This window comes from Halichoerus grypus, chromosome 12 (genome assembly GCF_964656455.1).
Source record: "Halichoerus grypus chromosome 12, mHalGry1.hap1.1, whole genome shotgun sequence".
NCBI lineage: Eukaryota > Metazoa > Chordata > Mammalia > Carnivora > Phocidae > Halichoerus > Halichoerus grypus.
Window position 1 is genome coordinate 55,425,454 of NC_135723.1, and position 24,730 is coordinate 55,450,183.

Here is a 24,730-nt window from a genome sequence, read left to right on the forward strand (position 1 = left end):
AACTGTTGCAGAGGCTATTGAAGGGAGAGGAAACCAGCATTCTTCCGCAGTCATAGGATTTGGGGACCCAGCTGGTAGTTGTTTTAAAAGAAAAAAATTTGCTAGACATATGGTGTATAAGAAGCAAATTCTTACTATTTACCAAATATATGATTATTATGTAAGAACAGGAAGCAAACAAATGATAAAAACTACCCCAAATTCTACCGTTCATTATGATCCCTGTCAGTTACTAATGTAGTCTACTAGATCTCTTCCCACACATGTTTACAATCAAAGAATGTTTTTATTTTGAATGGAGTCATCTTTTCTCTCTTCCTCTGTCACCTACAGCCATGCTAATACTATTCCTACTTTATGCTGGGCACTAATTTTGAGTCTATAACAGAAGCAAATAATTACTTCCCTTTAGTCTAGGCTCTTAGAATTATTCACAGGAAACCCCTGGGACAAAAATATCATTCTTTATCTTTCTGACTAGATCTGTCAATACTGGTGGGGGGAGGGCTGGGGCTAAGGGCACTCATACATGGAGGTTAAGAGTATAAATTGCTATAGTCTCTGAAAAGCCTGAAAACACATGCCCTTCGACTCACCAAATCTACTTTTATAGACTTACCTTAAAGAATAAGTTTGTATGTAACATTTTGGCTAAAAGAACTCTGTCCATCATGGCACTATTTGTGCAGAATAAGTTAGGAACAGTCTAAATGTCCAGTAAGTGAACACAAATAATTAGCAAATACCAAATATATACCTATTAAGTACATATATGAAATTTATATGTAAATCTAGCAAAGTGTTAAGAATGGTGGTGCATCTTTCAGATTATGCATGTTTCAGACTTTCTTGGAAACAAAACATTTTACCCTCATTGTAAAACCTCTAAAGCCTGAAAGAGAGAACACTGAATACCTAAATAAGCAGTTTTTCCAAAGCCAATCTACTAGGTTCTTGTTGCACATATCAAAGACTTATTTTTAACTCCATCAGGAAACTTGTAGCACAGTGAAGTTGGTTCACCCCTCAGTCTTTTACCATCTCTTTCCCTTTACCTGTTTATCTTGGCTGCATTTCCTGTTCATGTATTTTGTTATCTTTTGCTACAAGAGAGCACATGAGGGCTATTTCTGTGTTTTGCTTTTTTATTAACTATTTACTTTACATACAGTAAAATTCATTCTTTGGTAACAAATGCATAGGCAGATAACCACCACCGCAATCAAAAATAGTTCAGTCACTCTCCACAATTCTTCCTGGTATCTCTCTTTGTATTCAAGCCTATCTTCCACCTCCAGTTCCTAGCAACCACTGAATTTTTTCTCTATCCCTATAATTCTGCCTTTTCCAGATTTTACATACAATTGGATCATAGAATATGCAACATTTTGGGTCTGATTTCTTTCCCTTAGCATGTAACATGAGATCCAACCAACATGTATCTATCAATAGTTTGTTCTTAATATCCTCTGTATAGGTGGACCACAGTTTATCTGTTTGCCCTTTGCTGAACATGTGCTGCTTCCCCTTGGGCGATAGCTGCAAATAAAGATGCTATAAACATTTGAGTCCAACTTTTTTGTGTACTATTTTTTTTTTAAAGATTTTTTTTTATTTTATTTATTTATTTGAGAGAGAGAATGAGAGAGACAGAGAGAGCATGAGAGGGGGAGGGTCAGAGGGAGAAGCAGACTCCCTGCCGAGCAGGGAGCCCGATGCGGGACTCGATCCCGGGACTCCAGGATCATGACCTGAGCGGATGGCTTAACCAACTGAGCCACCCAGGCGCCCCGTGTACTATTTTTTAAGATTTTATTTAGAGATTCATTTATTTATTATGAAAGAGTGCACATGTAGAAGGGAGGGGCAGACTCCCCACTGAGCTTGGAGCCCTACATGGGGCTCAATTCCAGGATCCTGAGATAATGACCTGAGCCGAAATCAAGAGTCAGAGGCTCAACTGACTGAGCCACCCAGGCGCCCCAGTACCGTATTCCTTTAAATAAAAAATTTTAGGGGCGCCTGGGTGGCTCAGTCATTAAGCGTCTGCCTTTGGCTCAGGTGATGATCCCAGGGTCCTGGGATCGAGCCCCGCATCGGGCTCCCTGCTCGGCGGGAAGCCTGCTTCTCCCTCTCCCTCTGCTTGTGTTCCCTCTCTTGCTGTCTCTCTCTCTGTCAAATAAATAAAAATTAAAAAATCTTCAAAAAAAATTAAAGTTTTTAATAAAACATTAACAACAAAAAACATCCCACTAGACTGATATTTTCCTGAAGAAAAATTTCACTGCATCAAGCCATTATCAGTTTGTGCATACCTTAAAACACAATGAGCTATCTCTGTTATCATATTGTTTCTCAGCATATCAAAATACAGAATCTTCAGAGCACAGAATTCTCTAGTTGGTGGATACCATTAACTGTCCTCTGATACTTGTTATCCCACTTTCCGTAATAATAAAATATTTAGCTTAACATTTCCCTGTTGCTCTTTCAGCTGTGTCTGGCCTTGTGATGCAGTTTCTTATTAATGAAATGGAGATAAAAATATCTTATGGCGGCTAGTAAGAAATCTCTGTAAGAGGAAGGTTCTTCGTGTTCTCCAACTGGCTGGACCCCAGATTTGTGAGAGCACAGAATTTTTTTTTTTTTTTTAAGATTTTATTTATTTGACAGAGACACAGCAAGAGAGGGAACACAAGTGGGGGGAGTGGGAGAGGGAGAAGCAGGCTTCCCGCCGAGCAGGGAGCCCGATGTGGGGCTCCATCCCAGGACCCTGGGATCGTGACCTGAGCCGAAGGCAGACGCCTAGCGACGGAGCCCCAAGAGCATAGAATATTGTCATTTGGGGCCAAGAGGGACCAAGGCCATGCCTGGGGAAGATAAGCTAGAACTAACCTAGGTCCAGGGACTTAGTGGGCCAAAACTACCACACCAGCGCTGGACTGCTTACCTACAGACTACTTTTTTCTGAGAAGGCAACTTCCTTTGTTGAAGCTGTTGTTCAGGGTTTTCTGTTAAACCCCGTGTAGCTGCAGTATGGACTGCCACATTCAGTTCGATTATTAAGTGGCAGGACGACTCATGTTCCTGTGACCTACTGTCATTAAAGCACTAACAGCCACGGTTGGCAGAACAGTACCTTAATAGAAGCTCCTGCAAAGCGAGAAAGCTGCTTGATGTGCTGCCCCTGCTTGCCGATAATGGCGCCAACAGACAGGGCTGGGATGAACAGATGGACAGTCTCCGTTTCTGACTGCTGCTGTAAAGACAGGACATACGTGTGTATTTGGTAAAATTAGGCTATTATCCTTGGCAGAGGGGTGGGGGCATCCTCATACGGTAGTGTGGTAAGAGTTTACCTGAAGTTGAGAACATCTCCTATTCATCCTGAAAGCATCTGAATTTAAAAGGTCACTTTTCTCTACACAGTTTTCTTCAACTTTAGGATGTCACTGATTTACAGATTTAAAAGGTAAGTCAGAGTCATAAAGTTTAGATTCTTGACAAGTAAGTGAAATTCTGGGCCACACATCACTGAACACAACTGCATCCAAGGACACCAAGTCTACACTTTATCGGTGTAGGTTTTGCTTCATAAACACATACCTGATGAACTAGTCTCAAAGGGAAGAACTCCCGAGTCTCATTACATAGGACTGAATTGTGTAAAACCTTACTACCACCATTCAGTACACAACCACACCCAAACATAGGACAGATTAGAAGAGAACTCTCACTCTAGTGGCAAAACGCCTAAGATTTTTTCCCATATAGTTCATTATTCCTCCCATCTCTGCCCTTCCTTTGCCACTTAACATACGGACAAATTGGAAAACATTTTTAAGGCTAACTCCTCAAAGGTTCTTCAAATGTGGATTTTATCTATACACTTCTCAACTTCCTACTTCAAGCCAACTATGTCCTTCCTGAATCATTTCCCTTCAAATAGTCATTCTTGTAGGGCTAACAGACACTCAAGAGAACACAGTGACTGGGTTCAAAAAAAACACCTAATCCAAGATTCAGTGATGTTACTGGTGAGCTACAGGTTCTAAAATGCAGAAGCAGTGCACATGTTCATATATTAATACTTGCCTACTTTTTTTTTTTTTTTAAGTAGACTCCATGCCTAGTGTGGAGCCCACCGTGGGGCCCAAACTTACAACCCTGAGATCAAGACCTGAGCTGAAATCAAGAGTTGGACGCTTAACTGAGCCATCCAGTTGCCTCAATACCTGCTTACTTTCTAACAACATTAAGAAAAACATACTTCCCAGGATAAGTCAATTCTAAGAAATTTACTCCAGGAAATATTTTTTATTTTCTAAGACTTTTTTGGAGCAATTTTAGGTTCACAGCAAAATTGAGAGGCAGGTACAGATTTCCCATATACGCCAAGAAATATTTTAAGATGAACCATAACTGAATATACTAACTTAATATGCAGTTTTTTAAAAAGTTCACCTACCAACTAAGATTTACAGAGATATTAGAAGATATACTGCAGGGCGCCGGGGTGGCTCAGTCGTTAAGCATCTGCCTTCAGCTCAGGTCATGATCCCCGGGTCCTGGGATCGAGTCCCACATCAGGCACCCTGCCTGGCAGAAAGCCTGTTTCTCCCTCTCTCACTCCCCCTGCTTGTGTTCCTGCTCTCGCTATCTCTGTCTCTGTCAAATAAATAAATAAAATCTTAAAAAAAAAAAAAAAAAGATATATTGCAGTAAGAAATGTACACATTAACTACTTGGTAAGAAACACTTCACAGAATTCTCTCTTGAGCCTTCTTAAATTCCTGTTATGGAGGATACGATAAATTCCATTTCCAAGTACTCAAGTTGTCCCTCAAGTACTGTAATATGTTCACACAGAGCCATGAAACAGCATCAGTCTAATTTCTAATTTACAAAACCCTCTCTAAATTCGTAAAGTCTCGAACAAACAGGTCAATAGTTTGGCTTTCAAACATCCCAGGAACTAGGAAAATCTTTAGAACATGATCATTTTAGGCAGTTTCTGAAAATCTTAGTCAAAGGAAACAGGAGCACTGGGCTCATTCATTTTTACTGGATGAGGAACAAATTTTGGGCTACCTAATGTTGGTCCACCAAATGACCTCCACTCTTCCAACACAAAAATTACCAGGGGCATTATCAGCTCCATCTTCTCCCTATTAAGCCCAGAGAGCATGGAGCATTCCATACCACAGGTCTATGGGGAGATGCTGCTCAACAGCAGAAACCCACGTATGGATGAATCAGCCATTCCATTTGTCCCTCGACACGCACTTAACAGAAGGCCGTTCCACCACAGGACACAGTTTACTCACACTATTTGGTAGGAATTTTTTTTAGTAGTCTTTATAGTTTCCTTCCTCTGAAGCAAAGATTTTTAAAAACTAAATTAATAAACAGAAACCCTGGAAATAACAAAAAGGCTGGGCTGGTTCTTTAAAGGAAAACCTTTTGTCTATGTATCAGTTAAGAAACTGAAATGGGGGCGCCTGGGTGGCTCAGTCGTTAAGCGTCTGCCTTCGTTAAGCTCACGTCACAATCCCAGGGTCCTGGGACCGAGCCCCACATCAGGCTCCCTGCTCACTGCGAAGCCTGCTTCTCCCTTTCCCACTTCCCCCGTGTTCCTGCTCTCGCTCTCTGTCAAATAAAATCTTAAAAAAAAATTGAAATGAGAAAGGGGGAAATATAAGATAAAAAGATACAACAATGTCAATAAATCTGAAAATGTCAAAAATCTGTCTAGTAGGATTTACCAAAAATCGGAAAAATTTACATTGACCTAAACAACTGTTACTTCTATAATCAACTAATTACCTAAAGAAAGCACCAACCGGGCACCTGGGTGGCTCAGATGGTTAAGCATCTGCCTTCAGCTCAGGTCATGATCCCGGGGTCCTGGGATCAAGCCCCACATCGGGCTCCTGGCTCAGCGAGGAGCCTGCTTCTCCCTCTCCCTCTGCCTCTCTCCCTGTATCTCTGTGTCTCAAATGAATAAATAAAATCTTTAAAAAAATTTTAAAAAATTAAAAAAAAAAAAAAAGAAAGCACCAACCCCAAATAAGTCTAATTCTTCCAGGCAAAATGCTCAGGAAGAATGACCAAACCCTGTGGAAAAGAAGACGTGGGAAACTAGGTAAGGACAGGGGAGAAATGGATTTAATAAGCCAAAATAGTCAATGAATGGGAACATGCTACAAATAACATGTCTGTGGTTTTTTTTTTAGATTTTATTTATTTGACAGAGACACAGAGGGAACACAAGCAGGGGGAGTGGGAGAGGGAGAAGCAGGCTTTCCACCTAGCATGGAGCCTGATGCGGGGCTGGATCCCAGGACCCCGGGATCATGACCTGAGCCGAAAGCAGACACTTAACCAACTGAGGCACCCCCAAATAACATGTTCTAATTTGTTTTTTTACCGTAACGATACAGCTTGGATCTCATTCATTCATTCATATGGCCCTGACTCATCCCATTAAACAGGTTAGTCGTCCAGCTAGACTCACCACTGCTGACTCATCTCCATGCATGTGTGTGTTTATGTGTGTACTTAACAATTTTCAACTAATTCATGTAATACTGCAATCAAATCTTTGTATAAAAAATTGTGCCCTTGTACAAATACCTCTACTACATAGATTCTTAGAAGTAAAACTGCTTGAGTCAAAGGTTCTGAACGTTCAAAATTGATCATTATCAAGTTATACAAAAAGTTTCCCACTCTGTCCACACAGAATGGTGGAATCCCAGTTAAGACATTCATGGAACATGTGAGTGCTACCTTTGTGTTTAGCATGGTGGAAGATGGGTAAAAAGCATGCTGAGGTCAAAGTTCAAGTTTAAGAAGAAGGTAACTATGATCAGGGAGCAGGGGTATACAGGAGTCCTGTGTGGTGACAGTTTGTGAGTTTTCTCTGTGAGGTGCATCACCTCATCTACACCTCACAACCCGTACAACTAATAGAAACTAACAGCATTTCCATTTTAAAAATGAGAAAACCGAGCAAAAGAGATTAAGTGACTTGTACATGGTCATATATTGATTAGTGTTGCAGCCAGCATTCAAACATAGACTTCTCTCTCAAGCCATGTTTATTTAAAAAAAAAAAAAGGACATAACTGTGTTTCCAACAGCTACAGATATGCTTTGTAATACAGAGCTGCAGAAGTGACTCTTAAGAACAGCCCAGGGGCGCCTGGGTGGTTCAGTCAGTTAAGCGACTGACTTCAGCTCAGATCATGATCTCAGGTCTTGGGATCAAGTCCCACGTGGGGTTCTCTGCTCAGCATGGAGTCTGCTTGTCCCTCTTCCTCTCCCCCTACCCCACTGGAGCTCTCAAAACAAACAAACAAAACACAAACACACGCAGTAGCCCAAGAGAACTCTCAGCTGAGGAGGTGCTGCCTTCCCTGGTGGTACCACTCTTCTCTCTACCTTGGTATGACTTCCTGAGTCAAAAGAAATTTCCTATGTGTAGTTGGCAAAAGCTTAAGCCTTTGATTATCAATGTGCAAAAAATGGCACCAGAGATAGTCCATTAAAAATTCTTTATTTGGGGGCGCCTGGGTGGCTCAGATGGTTAAGCCTCTGCCTTCGGCTCAGGTCATGATCCCAGGGTCCTGGGATCGAGCCCCGCATCGGGCTCCCTGCTCCGCAGGGTGTCTGCTTCTCCCCCTCCTTCCTGCTCGAGCTCTATCTCTGTCTCTCTCAAATAAATAAATAAAATATTTAAAAAAAAATTCTTTATTTGGGGGGCACCTGGGTGGCTCACAGTCGGTAGAGCATCCAACTCAATCTCAGGTCTTGATCTCAGGGTTGTGAGTTCAAGTTCCACGTTGGGCGTGAAGCCGCCTACTTTAAAAAAAATTCTCTATTTTGAAGAAAAGGGATAACTAAAGGTTAAGAATGATGTAAAGGGGATCAAAAGGCACAAACTTCCAGCTATATAATAAGTCATGGGAATGTAATGTACAGCTTGATGACTACAGTTAATACTATACTGCACATTGGAAGGTTGCTAAGAGAGATCTTAAAAGTTCTTATCAACAAGGAAAAAAACCACTATGCTATGGATGTTGACTTACTGTGATCGTTTTGCAATATATACAAATATCAAATCATTATGTGTACCCGACACCAATGTTGTATGTCAATTATACCTCAAAAAAATTTACAAAAACTTTAATAGTTTAATTGAAATCACACACAAACAAAAAAATGAAGCTCCAACAGAACAAGGATCCGACAGCAACAGGTTTGTTGTCTCATCAGCACACACCCATCTTATGAATGTTTAAGGTACTTTATAACTTAAGAGTCTCAGTGTTTGTTTCCACTTGAGAATAAAATAACCACATCACAGAAAAGTTTAAGAAAGAAATTCACAATTCCTTCATCTTTACCTGACAGTTATTTTGTTGTATCTGAAGGTACTATTTTCAAGATCTGCAGAAAGTTCGGTTTCCATTTTTTCACTAATTTCTCTAACACTGCAATCAAATCTCTAAACATAAATCTTGTGCCCCTATACAAATACTTCTAAGATTTTATGTAATAGAAACGCTGGATCGGAGCATTAGCATTTAAAACTGACAGGTTATTTCCAAATTCTCATACTAATACATTTATTTTATGGTCAACAAATACATATTCAAGAAAGGGGGAAATCATCTTATCTTGAACCACGCCTTTCACACTTATGAAACAGAAAGCAACATCAGATTCGAGACCCCAGGCCGTGTTTTCTACAAATGAAAATCATCTGAACCGTGCTCTTCTTTCTAAGTCTCTTCCTTGACCTGTAACCCACACGTACCTCCCATTTCCTGTTAAGAGTTAACCCCAAATTCAACTCCAGGAAATATTACTGAGGAAAATCATTGGATTCTATTTCTTCGGCATATGTATAAATAGCTGTACTACTTTCTTTACAACTTAGTATTCCTGGTGTTTCCCAGGACGTCATAACACACTGCAGGTCTTAATACAGCGGTCAGCTACATGGAGCCTGCCTGATCTCCATATAAGCACTCTTAGAACAAATATACCAGAAGAGGGTTTGCCTTCCCACTAAACTCTGAACTGTGGAGATCTGTGACAGGGGCCTGTCCCGCACAGCTTGGCCAAATCACTTCTGTTGCTATTCACCAGTGAAGAACACTGAACGAGTAACATTAGTTCATTCTTTTAGTATTTCCCAGTCCTAAGAATAGTGCCTCTGTGTGCAAAGCACCATACTTCACAGCCTGTCAGTGTGTTCTGTAATGACCAAGTACCATTTATTCCAGGGGACACTTTAAGGCCTTTCTTATTTTAATAACTGAATTAATGAGGACATTGACCATAAATGGTGCTTAATGTTAATATTAATTTGTCATTCTGGTCCTTATAGCAAAACTGATACTTAAAAAAAAAAAAATTAGTTAGGATTAATGTAAAGATAGGATCTAAGTATTTTATCTCACTGAGAACATCTATACCATGTTCTTCTGAATAATATACTTTTGTTTTTGGCCTGACAGCGAGCGATAAAGACCTTTTTAATGATCAGACTAAACCCAATGTGTAACTCGCCCAGATCTGCCCCATTGTATTTTGCCATGACTGTGTAATTATTTGTTTTCTGGGCCTGTTCCAGAAAGATTTTAAGCTGCTCAGAAAATACACATAATCTAGAAGTAAAACAAAGGAGGCGAAGAAATAAGAGCATAGGGACCTGAATATAAAAGATGAAGCCAGGAATGCTGTTCTTGTATACATTTGGCACTAAGCTTCCTAGCAGCTAATTTTAAAAAAGAAAATCAGCTGCATAATTGAGTATGCCTGGAAGAGAAAAACTATCCATTTGCTTAGTAAAAAACACTTTTCCCGGGACTGATCCCAGAGAGCAACTTCTCTCTGTCTTCAGAGGATCGATGTTAACAGGCATCCTTGGAGCAAAAGCTGCAGAGCCTCACAAGCACAGAGTGGGCATGTGTCCTAGCCTCGAAGATACTGAAGACAACTCTGCTAGGAGAAAAGCTCAAACCTATGCTATTGCCACAAAAACTGAACAAAAGCCAAATAATCTTTCTGACACAGCGATGAAAGGCCATCAGCGCTTTTTTTCGTTGCTTTTTGGGAGTGGGAATCAAGTAGGAGTGAACACATCCAATACGAAGACTAAGAACAAACTGAAAAGTTGTGTGAGGCTTTGGAAAAGGAGGGGTGGTCAGTAGAGAAGGGCCAAAGGGACCAAATTTTAAAGTGAAGACAAAGAATCCGCATACAGACAGCAAAATGTTCTGTGCTGGGATGAAAACAGGAACAACAAAGCCTGTCAAATAGAAAAAGCAGTGTCAGAAAGAAGCAAACTAAACGTACCAAGAGGTGCTGCCCCACACCGATGGGCAGTGATGTGCACTCCTGGCAACAGCACCTTAATAAAAAGTTGACTCATCAGAAGTCTGAGGCTTGATGAAGACATTTCTGAACATCACCCAACTCCCTTCACGCCAATTCCATATCCACCGAGCACCTCCCCGACTGTAACTTACTTTTTTTTATTTTATTATGTTAATCACCATACATTACATCATTAGTTTTTGATGTAGTGTTCCATGATTCATTGTTTGCGTATAACACCCAGTGCTCCATGCAGTATGTGTGCCCTCCTTAATACCCATCACCGGGCTAATCCATCTCCCCACCCCCTTTTAAAGGAACTTTTCCTCTGGGAATATAAGGCAGCTCACATAATTATCCTATTTGACAATCATTAAACTGGTTCTGTGGGGGGTGCCTGGGTGGCTCAATCAGTTAAGCATCTGCCTTCGGTTCAGGTCATGATCCCAGGGTCCTGGGATCGAGCCCCACATCGGGCTCCCTGCTCCACAGGAAGCCTGCTTCTCCCTCTCCCACTCCCCCTGCTTGTGTTCCCTCTCTCACTGTGTCTCACTCTGTCAAATAAATAAAATCTTAAAACAAAACAAAACAAAACTGGCTCTGTGGTACAAATTACTGTTGTATAGAGTTCTGCATAGTAAGCCATGTTTCCAGGATTTGGATACGGAGATGATTCTTTACAAAACTAAGAAGCCAGAACAATGGGTTATGATAAGCCCCTTGCACCTGTGACTTTAAGTCTCTGAGATCAAGCTTGAAAAAACTCATTAGCATTACCCTTTCTTGTTACACATTCTTTGCATTTAGGTTAATGTTCAGCTGCATTATCCTGAACCCTTCTCTTCCTAAATCTTCAGAGGTGAGGGATGGTCACATGACCCAAGCTGCTTCCCAATGGATTTCTGCCAGATGCCTATCGGCAAAACTTCCTCTGGACTTCTTGGCAGACTCTATGTTATAGCTTGAAATAACATAAGAACAAAGCTGCTCAACTGAAAGTTTGCATAACTGGTGAAGTCTGCCAATGAGTAATTCCTAATCATCTATCATGAGGAGATACAAGAATGAGCAAACAGTAAGGTTAAGTGTATTTACTTTGTGGGGAACAGAATCGAAGACATCACAAAGGCATGGAGACCTGCCTGCCAGCCATCAAGACCAGCCTTCAGGAACCTGGAAGGATGCCAGTGTTTCCCTTTGGTTTGTACAACAGATACTCCTGGGGGTTTTTTTTTGTTTTGGTTTGTTTATTTTGTTTTAATGGATTTGAGTCTGGAACTGAAATTAAGCTTACTCAACTCCATGACCTGAACAGAATATTGAAAACTTAAAAAAAAAAAAAAAAAAAAAAAGGGCACAGAAAGTTTCTCCCCATAGCTAAGTAAAACCAAGGCCTCCTAGAGCTACTAAGTGTATACAGTAAGTTATTTACTTTGAATTTTTTTTTTTTTTTACTGACAAAAGAGCTGTACCTACAATAAGAAATCCTAAGAAGTAAGGCTAAGAGAACAGATTCAAAAATCCCTTTCAAGTCATAAAATATTTTTTCTTAAAGAGCACCTTGAACTAGCTAAAAACCTAAGAAAATGTTCATCTTTCTTGCCTCTTTGATAAACACTAAGTTTGCAATTATAAGATCACACTATTGTTCTGGAGACTTCTGGGAAGATTCCAAAGACGCTATCAAAATTATGAAGACAACAGCACTTGAGCTAACTTCTGCCAACCCGAACGTCAGGAAATAACATTCAGCTATGGATGCTGTTCTGTGCTATGCCAACTTCAGCTCTTGCTGTGTTCAGGAGCTGCCAATTGCCTCTTCCCTACTGTCTGAGCGTTTTTGAAAGGAGCATTTCTTGTCATTTCTAAACTCAAAGTTTGCCAATTAAGTACTGCCTGAGCCAGCTGCTAGGCAGGAACTAGAGACTTTTTGTCTGTTGGAAGAACCAACTCTGGCTCTATTAGGAAAAAATCCACCTGGCAGGTTCCAGTTAGAATACATTGTGGGGGGGTGAGGAGGGTGGGAGGGTGAGCAAAGTTCTGGAATAGAACGGAAGCAAGGGATTAATCCAAAGTCGAGGTCCATCAATTCGCCTTTCATGTTACAAAGCAGCAGTGAGAAAACAGGAGTAGAAAAATGAAACAACTCTAAGAGAGAGAGGAAGCAATACATAAAAAGAGAGTCAGAGTCTTTGAAACATTGAGTCATCAAAACCTACTTCTTACCAGGCAATATACACTTAAAGTAAAAGAGATCCACTGCTAACCTACAGGGCATCAAGGATTAAAGAGTCAACCTTAATAAGTAACCGACTTCCCTGTGAGAGCTTCTAAGGACCAGCAAGCTTCTCATCAGCAGCTGTGGGTGCCAGGCTGCGGTGGAAGAGTAACCTCACGTGCTGAGAGCAGACACCTGCCAACCTTTATTCCTCCAACCCAGTTTTTAAATAAATGTCATCACAGACCCTCACAGACCTACAATACTAGGTTCTTCAGCAAGAAGAAAAGTGAAGCCAAAGGGAAAAAAAGGAATGTAAAAAGAAATGGTAAGAAAAAAATTGATAAAGCTTGGTATAATAATTAAATTGGTAAATTTAATTATTGCCTTTAAAAAACAAGTTTGTGTTTCAAAAAGTGGTGACCATTAGGTAAGACTTAACAGTATTAGTGATCTGAGTTTAGACAAAGAACCAAGTCTAATAATATACAGTGAAGGCAAAGCTATTCCAAATTAAGTACATCCCCACCAAGAAGTTCTATACTAAAACAAAACTTGTCAAAGAATTGTTCCCTTAAAACAGTAAATCAGGAAATTACCTCACAGCTATTTGGAAGTATAGTTCACTCTACCTAGTATCCAGAAACACAATACATTCTCTGAAAATGGTGCTTTCCCTTTGTTTCGATGTGAAAATGATCTGTAGGAGTGGAATCTGAAAGATCGAATTTTCTCCTCCAGAATCAATTTAGATTATTCTGGGTTTTTTTTTTTTTTTGCGTGGTTTTTGTTTGGTTTTGTTTTTGAGAGAACTTAAAAGCTCACCTGCACCCTCCCAGGCTCTGCGAGATTCCTTTTGCAGGTAATATTACTAAATCCAGTGGGACAGATTTATTCATCTCTTCAGTTACAGACACGGTTTCCCAGCTTCTCTTGAAGGTAGATGTAACCAATGTTATGTTCTGGCAAACATGACCAACGCGTGGAAGTGTAAAAAGCTATTGTCAGTGTCCTTATATGAGGTGGCTCTTGATTTTTTATCCTTCATCCTTGCTGGCTGGAATCAGACTCAATGGCTGGAGCTTGAGCAGTCATCCTGATCTGGGAGGCAGCATACTAACTAAGCCAATAGGAGCACCTGTCCTAGATGATGCAGCACAACCACTACCAGCCTTGGATTGTCTACCCTTCACCTCTTCTGATGAAGAAGGAAAACTCATTTAAACCAATTTATTTTCCTGTAACACAGAGCCAAAGCTAATCCTGATACACATAGCATGCCAAAATATATTTAGAGGCATGAAAACAGACATATGGCAGCATCTCATAGATGTTTTTGGCCTGATATTTGTGGGTTGTAAGAACAGGTGATCCAGAGAAAAGGGGGCAAGTTTTTGACCACACCTTTTTTTTTTTTTTTTTTTTAAGAGAGAGAGTGCAAGTGGGGTGAGGCAGGGAGGCCTAAGGAGAGAAACTTAAGCAGGCTCCATGCCCAGCATGGAGCCGGATGCGGGGCTTGATCTCATGCCCCTGAGGTGATGATCTGAGCCCAAATCAAGAGTTGGACATTTGAGTCACCCAGGCGCCCCCTGCCCACACTTTAAAATAAAGCACCATACAAGGTAGAAAGAGTGACATACGTAAGTGGTATGTATTCATGCTTATCCCAAATATTGTCTACTGTGCATTGCCCTTGATATTTTTTCCAACATTGAAGTCCACCTTCCATAGAACAGTAAACATTACTTGCAGAACAGCAGTTTGGCAATGAATGGGTAACGAAAAACTCCTGATGACCTTTACAAAATCACAAATTTCTGAGCTTCCATCTGCTCCCACTGAGATTTTGATTCATGTAAGTCCAAGGAGAGGCACAGGTCCTTAACCAGTTAAACAGAGCAGCTGTTGTTAACCTTGGCTACCTCCACACTGGAGTCGGCCAGAGAGCTTTCCAAAGTAGTAATACCTGAGTCTCACTCCCAGTTCCTGCCCTTGGGGATGGACTCTAACACAAAAGGTCTGGGGTAATTCTAATGTAAAGAACAAAAAAACATCTTTCCTCGTAAAGCAGAAAGTAGAGAAAGCTATCTTTACAGAACACTGCCAACTAATAAATGTAAAAGACAACGGACATAAAAATAGTAATGTAAGATTGGGCAAATGTCAGCAATGGATATTAAACCCACTGGGGGAAAGAATGTTGGGGAGCAAGACACATATTCTCAAAGTACTACTGATTACATCTTAATCACAGATAGGAAAGATACCTTTACAGTGCAGAAATCAGACAGACATTACTTTAATTTTATGATCAAACAACATGGCCAACAATGAAACACATGACATCATCTGCTTCCCCATGGGACACAGAGAAGGTATTCCTGTCCCCCAAAAAGGTACAACCCTGAGCCTAATCATGTACAAGCAGTCACTCAAAGCCAAATTAGGCGGTATTCTAACCACTAGCCTGGATTTTTCGATGCCCTAAATAAAAAAACAAGGGGGGGGGTAGGCAGTAGGTGACACCACATAGGATGGACTCCTGCTAAAAAAAAGAAAGAGGGGACTAGTTGCATGACAACTGCAATGTATAATCCTTAACTGGATTCCTTACTGAAAACACAGCTGTATAATAGAACATTATTGGGGTAACTATGAAATTTAAGTACAGACTGCGTATCAAATAATAGTACTGTGCCAAGTTTCTTTTTTTTTTGGATTTTATTTATTTGACAGAGAGAGAGCACACACGGAGCAAGCGCGCACACAAGCAGGGGGAGTGGCAGGCAGAGGCAGAGGGAGAAGCAGGCTCCCCGCTGAGCAGGTAGCTCAATCCCAAGACCCCAGGATCATGACCTGAGCCGAAAGCAGACACTTAACTGACTGAGCCACCCAGATGCCCTTGTGCCAAGCTTCTTAAGAGTGATGACGATATTGTGGTTAACATCAAGGTGAATTCCTTGAGGAGACTAAGTTAAAAATAGTACAAAGCTCCCATTAATAATTACCTTTAATTATAACATTTGTAAAAATATATACCAAATTTCCAAGACAGGATTATATACCTATGTATTTCTAAGAGGAAAGGCAATTGCGAGCACATATTTTTGAAATCCACAAAAACAAAGATTTATTCCATTCTGGAGAAAAGGGTAGATTACAGGAGTAGTTCTCTGGATAATTCCTGACACATTCTTTGAGGTCTAAGACTAATATGCAGAGATAAAGTTAGCAGGTTTAAATCTACAGAAAAATCGCAAGAACACACTCATCTACAGCAAACACATGCAATATAACCATAATTTATCAACCATTCCAACTAGATAGATGATACATTTGTCTTCTTTCTTAGCATTGTTTTGAGTGCTACCTCCTACACCAATTTAGAGAAATGTCCATGTGTAAAGTCGGGGATTCTATTATATCACTGCCTACATACATGTAGAAAAAAATGCCCACTTGAATTCTGCAAAGAACTTGGATTGTTAAGACTGTCCACATTTTATCCGTTTAGGAAGAGACTTTCCTTTTCCTTCCCATGAAACCACCAGCCCTCAGGGGTTCTGAGCTCCTTCCCCTTTGCAGTGTTTCTACCATTACTACTGGCAGCTTCTCCATCTTCTGATCTCATTGGCTGCTTCTACACCTAGCTGATTTAGTTTTAAAATCTCAGGAAAAGCAAAGACCACCTATTCCAGTGGGATCTTCCTTACATTTACTTTTGATTCGCTTTTACTAAAGATCACTGACCCTCTTCCCCCATTCTTAAAATGAAACAAAATCTCTACTTGTTTAAGTCACTCAGATTTTTTTTTTTAATATTTTATTTATTTGACAGAGAGAGAGACAGCTAGAGAGGGAACACGAGCAGGGGGAGTGGGAGAGGGAGAAGCAGGCTATCCTGAGCAGGGAAATGCGGGGCTTGATCCCAGGACCCTGGGATCATGACCTGAGCCGAGGCAGACGCTTAACGACTGAGCCACCCAGGCGCCCCTCAGATATTTAAAATCATAAAAAATCCTAGGACGCCTGGGTGGCTCAGTCGGTTAAAGCGTCTGCCTTCGGCTCAAGTCATGATCCCGGGGTCCTGGGATCGAGTCCCACATCGGGCTCCCGGCTCTGTGGGGAGCCTGCCTCTCCCTCTCCTCCCCACTTGTCCTCTCTCTCACTATCTCTGTCTCTCTCTCTCAAATAAATAAATAAAATCTAAAAAAAAAAAAAAATTAAAAAAAAAATCATAAAAAAATCCTTTGGAAATAATGTTTTTAACATACTCTCACTTCTCTTAAAACAATCCTAATTTTTCTTAGAACACAAGAACCCATTACACAGAACTGTATCACTAAATTACAAAACTGAATAAATCTAGATAATATTCCTATTATTTATGTATCTTAAAAATAGCTACCTAACAATTCACTTTAGGAATTTCTGCACTGAAGCAGCCACATAAGTGTAAAGGACAGAATGTTCTGTAATGCTACCAGTTGTAATATGAGAAGCTTTACTGATCATGATATGTAACCAGTAGAGAGAAAAGAATTTAAATGACACCTCAATTTACAAATTGGGAAAGTGAGGAACAGACAGATAAAGGGGCGTGCCCAAAGAGAAAGCTAGCTTAGGGCAGCAAGCAGAGATGCAGTTTACATAGGAACTTCTTCAGCACAGAGTTAAATAATCAGCTCCTTGTCACTTTTAATCAGTGCTGTTTTACACAGAAGTGTCAGGGATACATGTGCCCTAAACTCAGTAATATGACAAATGCATCTATTTATAATAAAGAAACTAGCAGCCATATTAGATGTTAAGTCCATATTCTCTCAAATTCCTGTTTTAGGCTCACTATTACCTTCCTCTTAAACTTTTTATATTATTTGATTTCTGTAAACACTAGAAATGCCTGACTCGAGAGAAAAGTCCTTAGAGATAATTCATCTATTTCAGTTTCTTCATTGCGCAGGTGAGAAAACAAACGCAGAGGAAAAAGGAGAGTGACCTATGGCGATATAAAGCGCAGGCAGAGCTGGGCTGGTCTCTCATGGTTCGTCTCCCCCTCCGATTTCCCCCCCTTCATTTTTCCCTTCCTTCTCCTAATGTCCTCCATGAGGAAAGGACTTTTAAAAGGCTTCCTTCAAAAAAAAAAAAAATTAAAAAAATAAAAGTCTTCCTTCATCTTTAACTTCACTTGGAAGTTAACTGCTTTGAAAGGTCAATAAAGGGGCACCTGGGTGGCTCAGTCAGTGAAGCATCTGCCTTTAGCCCAGGTCTTGATCTCAGGGTCCTGGAATCGAGCCCCGTGTTGGGCTCTCACCCCAGGGATCCTTCCCCCAGCCCCTTTAGCTGTGTTGGAAAGCTTCAGGTAATGCATGATGTATCTATTCACACTGATGTGGAGTTGAAATTTTGATGCCTATCCACAGTTTAATGGGCTTTGTTATATGGCTTCCGGGACCAAACATGCTTGGAGTGGCAGGTGAGTTGCAGGGGAAGATGCAAATGTTGCTGATCATGAAGGCAGAAACACTGCAAGAGGCCAAAAGTGAAGAACACCTAACACAGTCTGGTGGTTAAGGACAGGCCAAGGAAATTCTCCTTCATAAAGGGATAAAATATGAACAATCTTAGCAATCTGTGTTCTCTATACAATTCCAGAAGCATTTTACTCTACACATAGTCTAGGCAGTGTTATAATGGAATGCCCAACGAATTCCAGCTGGACATTTTCCTAAATTGGTATAGGAGGTACTACTCAAAGCATCTAGTATAGAAGAGTCAAACAGGAAGGGAGAGATGTAAAAACAAATCCATGGCGGAAGATCCTAGAACATTGCTAAATTTATTTCACGTGACTGTCTACCTCCAGTTATCATTGATTATGCAACAGAATTGTGAACTACTTTCCAAAAAAATTACTATGTAAAGTATCTGCTATGCTGCAACTATTTTTATACTATCACTGGTCTCCCATTTTTGAAACCTCAGAGAAAATGCTCTTCTTAAAAAGCAAATATAAAAATAAGGTTTCTTTCTTAACAGTCTACCTCTTTACAAACAAACAAAAGCTGTTTAATGGTTGTGCACACACATATGTAATAGACCTGTGAGCAAAACTATCTTGAGTTCACTGTTTAAAAAGCACACTCAAAATGGAAAACATGTCTTTATTAACCTTTTTAAAAAAAATTATTTATTTATTTGAGAAAAAGAGCATGCACAAAGACAGCATATTGGGGGGGGGCAGGCTACCTGCTGAGCAGGGAGCCCAACATGGGGCTTGATTCCAGGACCCTGAGATCAAGACCTGGGCCAAAGGCAGATGCTTCACGGACTGAGCCACCCAGGCACCCCTTTATTGACCTTTCAAAGCAGTTAACTTCCAAGTGAAGTTAAAGATGAAGGAAGACTTTTATTTTTTAATTTTTTAATTTTTTTTTTTTTTGAAGGAAGCCTTTTAAAAGTCCTTTCCTCATGGGGGACATTAGGAGAAGGAAGGGAAAAATGAAGGGGGGAAACCGGAGGGGGAGACGAACCATGAGAGACCATGGGCTCTGAGAAACAAACAGAGGGTTTTAGAGGGGAGGGGCGTGGGGGGATGGGTGAGCCCAGTGATGGGTATTAAGGAGGGCACGTACTGGGCGCCTGGGTGGCTCAGTTGGTTAAGCGACTGCCTTCGGCTCAGGTCATGATCCTGGAGTCCCGGGATCGAGTCCCGCATCGGGCTCCCTGCTCGGCAGGGAGTCTGCTTCTCCCTCTGACCCTCCTCCCTCTCATGCTCTCTGTCTCTCATTCTCTCTCAAATAAATAAATAAAATCTTTAAAAAAAAAAAAAAAAAAAAAGGAGGGCACGTACTGCATGGAGCACTGGGTGTTATATGCAAACAGTGAATCGTGGATCACTACATTAAAATGTATGATATATTGTATGGTGACTAACATAACATAATAAAATAAAATTAAAACAAAAAAGTCCTGTCCTTCAATTTTTAGAAATAGCTTCTCCCCCCCACCCCAAGTCTCAAACATTTCTTTTGGTATTTAAAAACCAATGTTGACACCCCTACCAACCACCCCAAAACTTCAAAAGGATAATTCACATGTCCACTCTACAAAGGGGTAGGAAAAAAGGTTCCACTGACATGAACTGGAAAGCATGTGCTGGCTCTCGACTGATAGATCATATGGGAACCAGGTTTTACATTAGAATTTGCCCCAATGAGCATTTAATGTCACATGGCTTGAGGGCAACAAAGTCTGACTGTGGCCCTCTGACTGCATCCCACTCAACCACACAGAAAGCCAAGGTACATTATCTTACCTCAAACTGTGGGTAAGGAGGAGTCATAGCTGAAGGGGGCCCTGAGGTGGGAGGTGGCATCCCTGAAGTGGGTGGGAACAGACCCAAGGCATTCAGATTTAATCCAGGAATTAAATGTGCTTGAAGCTGCAATAGTAAAAAGGTCTCTCATTTTACAATTAAAAAATCAAGTGTATTTATAAATGACAATATTCAGATTGTGACCTCTTGTCTAGTAAAGGAAAAAATCATTTTATGACTCAAATTTTAGAACCAAACAGATGTTCCATGTAATTATACTTGAGTATCTATCTGTTCATATTTCTTGATATTTTAAAATCCGTGTGCTCGTTTGCCCCCTCCCTTAATGCGAAGCTACACTACCTTTCTTAAAGCAGGAAACACACCCTCTTCCTTTCCTTAATGGTCAGCTCAGAGTGCTTGAACAAATATGTACTCTGCATACTATGAGCACAAAGTGAATACCAGCTGAAAACACGCATTAGATGAAGAAGTAAGCAAACAGGATTTGTGCACTGAAAAGCAAACCAGATATACAGAACAAGCTATTAAGAGATCTTTAGTCCTTGGATAAAATTTGGCAGCCATGGGTCTAAAGGCCTAAAACAAAGTCAAGATCTTTGGAAATCAGGTCCCAGCCCATGTAACTATGGCAATTAAACCTATCTTTGGAGTAGATCCAGAAGCCAGAAAGGGGATTTTGTTTTGGTTGAATTTTATAAAGATTGAGGAAGTGAGGTGGAGATGACAGAGTTGAGACGTGAGCATACTTGAGAAGCTCTTTAAAAGGTATATAGAGTTGGATTTGCTCTCAAGGGACACTGAAACATCAGATGAGCAGTGATGATGGGAAGGTAGGCCAGGAAGCCAGTCATGTGGGCTAAAACAATCAGCATTCTTCTAGGCTCTTCTCCCAAAAGGTACTATCATTTCTCTATTTCCCTTCTTTTAGGTGTAGGGCCCTACTGAGGAGTGTGTTTTTCAATCATTTACTTGAAAATTCAAAATGGACTTTTGAAATGTTACATTTTTTGCATCATTCCATCCATTAAGGAATGTCAGCCATTCACTTCAATTGCCTTCATTGTGCTAGACAAATTATTGTCATTTTCAATTATTTTGTCTCCAAGGTTTATGACTGACCAATTAAGTCTTAAATTTGAATTCTTTACAGTTGCTTTTATATGCACACTATCTACTGTAATCCCAGTCCTAATCATGGAATCAGTGTAAGCACAGTAGCCCCATTTTACAGATGAGGAAACCAATGCTTGGGGACCAACCAAGAGAACAGAACTGCAGCTAATAAGTGATTGAGCTGGGATTCAAACTCAGTTCACATACCTACCTCTTAAGCCCACGTTCCTACTATACTAATCTTCAAATTAACATTGTGTGGAAGATAGAAACCTTTTTAGGTAGGTATTAGCCTTATGTAACAGGTAAGGAAGCCAAGTCTCAAAGACTAAATAATTTGCTAAAATCACAGAGAGCCAAGCCTAATGTCAAAGCCTTCTTCCCAACTATCCCAGGGCACACTCACTACAGTGCTAAAAATCAACTAGAGACTCCATCTAATGCTGGCACCATTAAAGACATCAATATTTATGTAATTGAAAGCATCTTTTAACTGTTCATCAAAATAAAGGCATGTCCTCCATATTAAAACTAACATTCATAGAAGCAATATCATTTTCATAAGACTCCCTGATTTTCTTCATTATCTCTTCCTCAGCTTTGGCACATGTTTCAACGTTGCCTTTGACTGTAATGGTGCGCTCTGGATTATACAGCGTCAATTCCTGCAATCTGCAGAATGAAAAAGAGGAGAAAGAAAAAGAATGGAAATTACAGGAGGAAGACAGTTAATTACAGTTCAGCCACAGATGGCAACTAAAACCCAACTGTGGTGGCTGGCGACTGTAAAAATGGGTGGTCAGACATGAACAATGAGTAAACCCCCCGAAGACATGAATCCAAGAACTGTAAAGCTGCAGAAGAAAATACCTCCCCCTCCTACCTTCTCAATAAAAATTACTGGGTGTACACAGTTCAATGAAGTCCATGTTTGAAACACAGTGTACTTCTTGCCCACTTAAGGTGAACATTTTTCACAATTTAATAATGAAACAAAGAAAATGATCAGAGGGATGTACAGTTTTAGTGGAAACCAAGAACGAGAGGTACATAACCTTTAATAAAGATGTTCCTACTCTGCACTGACCAATTCTAAACTAATTGGCATTCTCACGCAATTGCATCTTCTGGGCCATCACACAAGAAATAAGCATGGAAATATTCCCAAAAAGCAAACCAGAATTCATGTGTCCAAACTTCTTTTGGCCAATAATTTTAGAGTTTAGATCAAAGTAAGCTGGAGAAAATAACATAAATCAATCTGTCTTGACTAAATAAAAAAAAAATATGACCCCTTGATGATCATTAAGGCCACTGAAAAGTTAAAAGACATCAGCAATATTCAGCAACTCCTTGGCTTGACCTAGGTCCCGCTGAAGCTTCAAAATCCACTCAGATGACATCTGAGAGGCCTGAGCCTGAGCCAGTCAACAGCCTTGAGACAAGCAATGGGAGACAATCTTAGCCATGGAAAATAAGTACATAGATTGAAAGGTTACAGAAAATTGGTGTAGCTCTCCTTCATAACCGTAGTTAAAATTCTCATTTTCACTACTTAGCAGAATGTCGTAAGCTAAACTTGAGCCAGATGAATGGGTTAGTATTCCTTAACTTTTTCTCTAATTTGCTAAAAAGGTAAACATCTACACAATGAAGACTATTTCGCAGACTAAAAAAGTTTGTTTTTCATCTCTGGTCTCAACCCACCTCTCCCCTAAGCATATTATATTACAGGGGTTTTTTTTGTTTGTTTTTAAATAGCTGCTTTAGAATAGCTTTTAAGATTTTTTTTCTCTTAAAACCCTCCCCTTTCTGGATGTAAAATTCAAGACCGGGTAGGATCATTTATTATGTGGGGTTTTTTCCTTTACAACAAGCAGGACCTTCCAAATTCTTACCTTTCCCTTCTTTGAAAACTCCTTGCTACATGAACATGCTGCCTATCTCTCTTTACCATTCTTCCTCAGTTTATCAATCTCTTCTCACCTCATCTTTTTTGGGTACTCTGCATAAACTAAGAATAGTTACCCTCAGAAAGAGAGACCTTTCCGTATAATTTCAGAGCATTCATGGACCCAAGGTGTGGCAGCCAGCTTCCAAGACGACCTACTCTCCAGTGGGTGTAGTCCTCTCCCCCACTGAGTACAGCTGACTTGTGTAAATCATATTAGAAAACTGATAGTGTGTGATTTCAGAGGCTGTGTTATAAAAAAACGCTGCCACTTTCATCTTGCACTTTCTTGGATAATCCACTCTGGGGGAAGACAACTACCAGTTCTTTTTTTTTTTTTTAAAGATTTTATTTATATGACAGAGAGAGACCCAGTGAGAGAGGGAACACAAGCAGGGGGGGTGGGAGAGGGAGAAGCAGGCTTCCCACTGAGCGGGGAGCCCGATGTGGGGCTCGATCCCAGGACCCTGGGATCATGACCTGAGCTGAAGGCAGATGCCCAATGACTGAGCCACCCAGGTGCCCCGACAACTACCAGTTCTTAAAGATACCCAACGAACCCTGTGCAGAGGCCTCACACCAACAGCCAGCATGGACTTGTCAGCAACATCAAGAGACCCCAAGCCAGCACCACCCAGTTAGGCTGCTCCTGAATTCCTGACCCACAGAAATTAGGTGAGCAATACCTATTTACTATTGTCTCGAGCTGTCAAATGTTGGGATAATTCATTACACAGCAATGGATAATAAACTGGGTTATATATTTCCACTTTAGGAGTATATATCAGAAAACCTAAGACTCCAGCTAGAAAATACGAATATAAAGTATTTAGTGCTTTCTACGTCTTTAGTAGGAACAGATAATGCTTTCAATACGGGTTAGACACCAACAGTAGATTAAGCTGGAGAAACAAAACGTAAGTATGGCGGTCCAGGCCAGCTCAAACACCTCTAAGATGGGAGGAGCTCTGCTTAATATATAACCTACAACTCAACAAAAGTGCTCGAGAATTTTCTAACTCAAAGCAAGGCAGCACTTACGGAGATATCGTGATTTTAGTGTCAGTGTCTTGCTCAATTTTTTTAAGGTTTCTTCCCTCCTTACCAATAAGACGGCCTACAAAGTTATTATGGGCTAATATCTTCAAGGGAATCTCTTCTGTGCTGTAAGTAAAAAAGAAAAAGGTCATAAAATCAGGATAAGTAAACCTTCTCCTAGGTAAAAAGACAATATCCACTCATTAAACATTTACTTCCACCTACCCTATAGGAAGCATAATGCCAGGCAGGGTTTAAAGTCTGCTGACCTACATTCTAGCAATGCATGAATAGAGGGGGCACAAAAAAAAAAAACAAAACACCAGAAGTATTTGAAGTTAATTTTTTTATAAAAAAGATTTTATTTATTTATTTGACATAGAGAGAGACAGCTAGAGAGGGAACACAAGCAGGGGGAGCGGGAGAGGGAGAAGCAGGCTTCCTGCGGAGCAGGGAGCCCGATGCAGGGCTCAATCCCAGGACCCTGGGATCATGACCCGAGCCAAAGGCAGACGCTTAACAACTGAGCCATCCAGGCGCTCCGTATTTGAAATTTTTTTTTTTTTTTAAAGATTTTATTTATTTATTTGAGAGAGAGAGAATGAAAGAGAGAGCACATGAGAGGGGGGAGGGTCAGAGGGAGAAGTAGACTCCCCGCCGAGCAGGGAGCCCG

At 40.5% G+C, this 24,730-nt stretch overlaps 1 protein-coding gene and 1 long non-coding RNA gene across 6 annotated transcripts in view; one reads left to right on the forward strand and one right to left on the reverse strand.

Moving 5' to 3' along the window:
• Positions 1-24,730, reverse strand: part of IGF2BP3 (insulin like growth factor 2 mRNA binding protein 3) — a 154,857-nt gene that overhangs the window by 6,660 nt on the left and 123,467 nt on the right. For 2 of the 5 annotated variants that reach the window (XM_036120865.2, XM_078059367.1), the window contains exons 8-11: positions 24,061-24,183; positions 21,605-21,740; positions 19,932-20,057; positions 3,140-3,259 (exon numbers count right to left, since the gene is read on the reverse strand). In XM_036120865.2, the coding sequence (XP_035976758.1) occupies positions 3,140-3,259; positions 19,932-20,057; positions 21,605-21,740; positions 24,061-24,183 (505 nt within the window). The remainder of the gene's footprint in view (positions 1-3,139; positions 3,260-19,931; positions 20,058-21,604; positions 21,741-24,060; positions 24,184-24,730) is intronic. The other 3 variants (XM_036120866.2, XM_078059366.1, XM_078059365.1) reach the window with 3 other exon arrangements.
• On the forward strand, positions 6,037-21,991 carry LOC118553753 (uncharacterized). The gene is made up of 2 exons (XR_004926190.2): positions 6,037-6,494; positions 21,667-21,991. It is a non-coding gene; the product is annotated as an uncharacterized LOC118553753 (long non-coding RNA).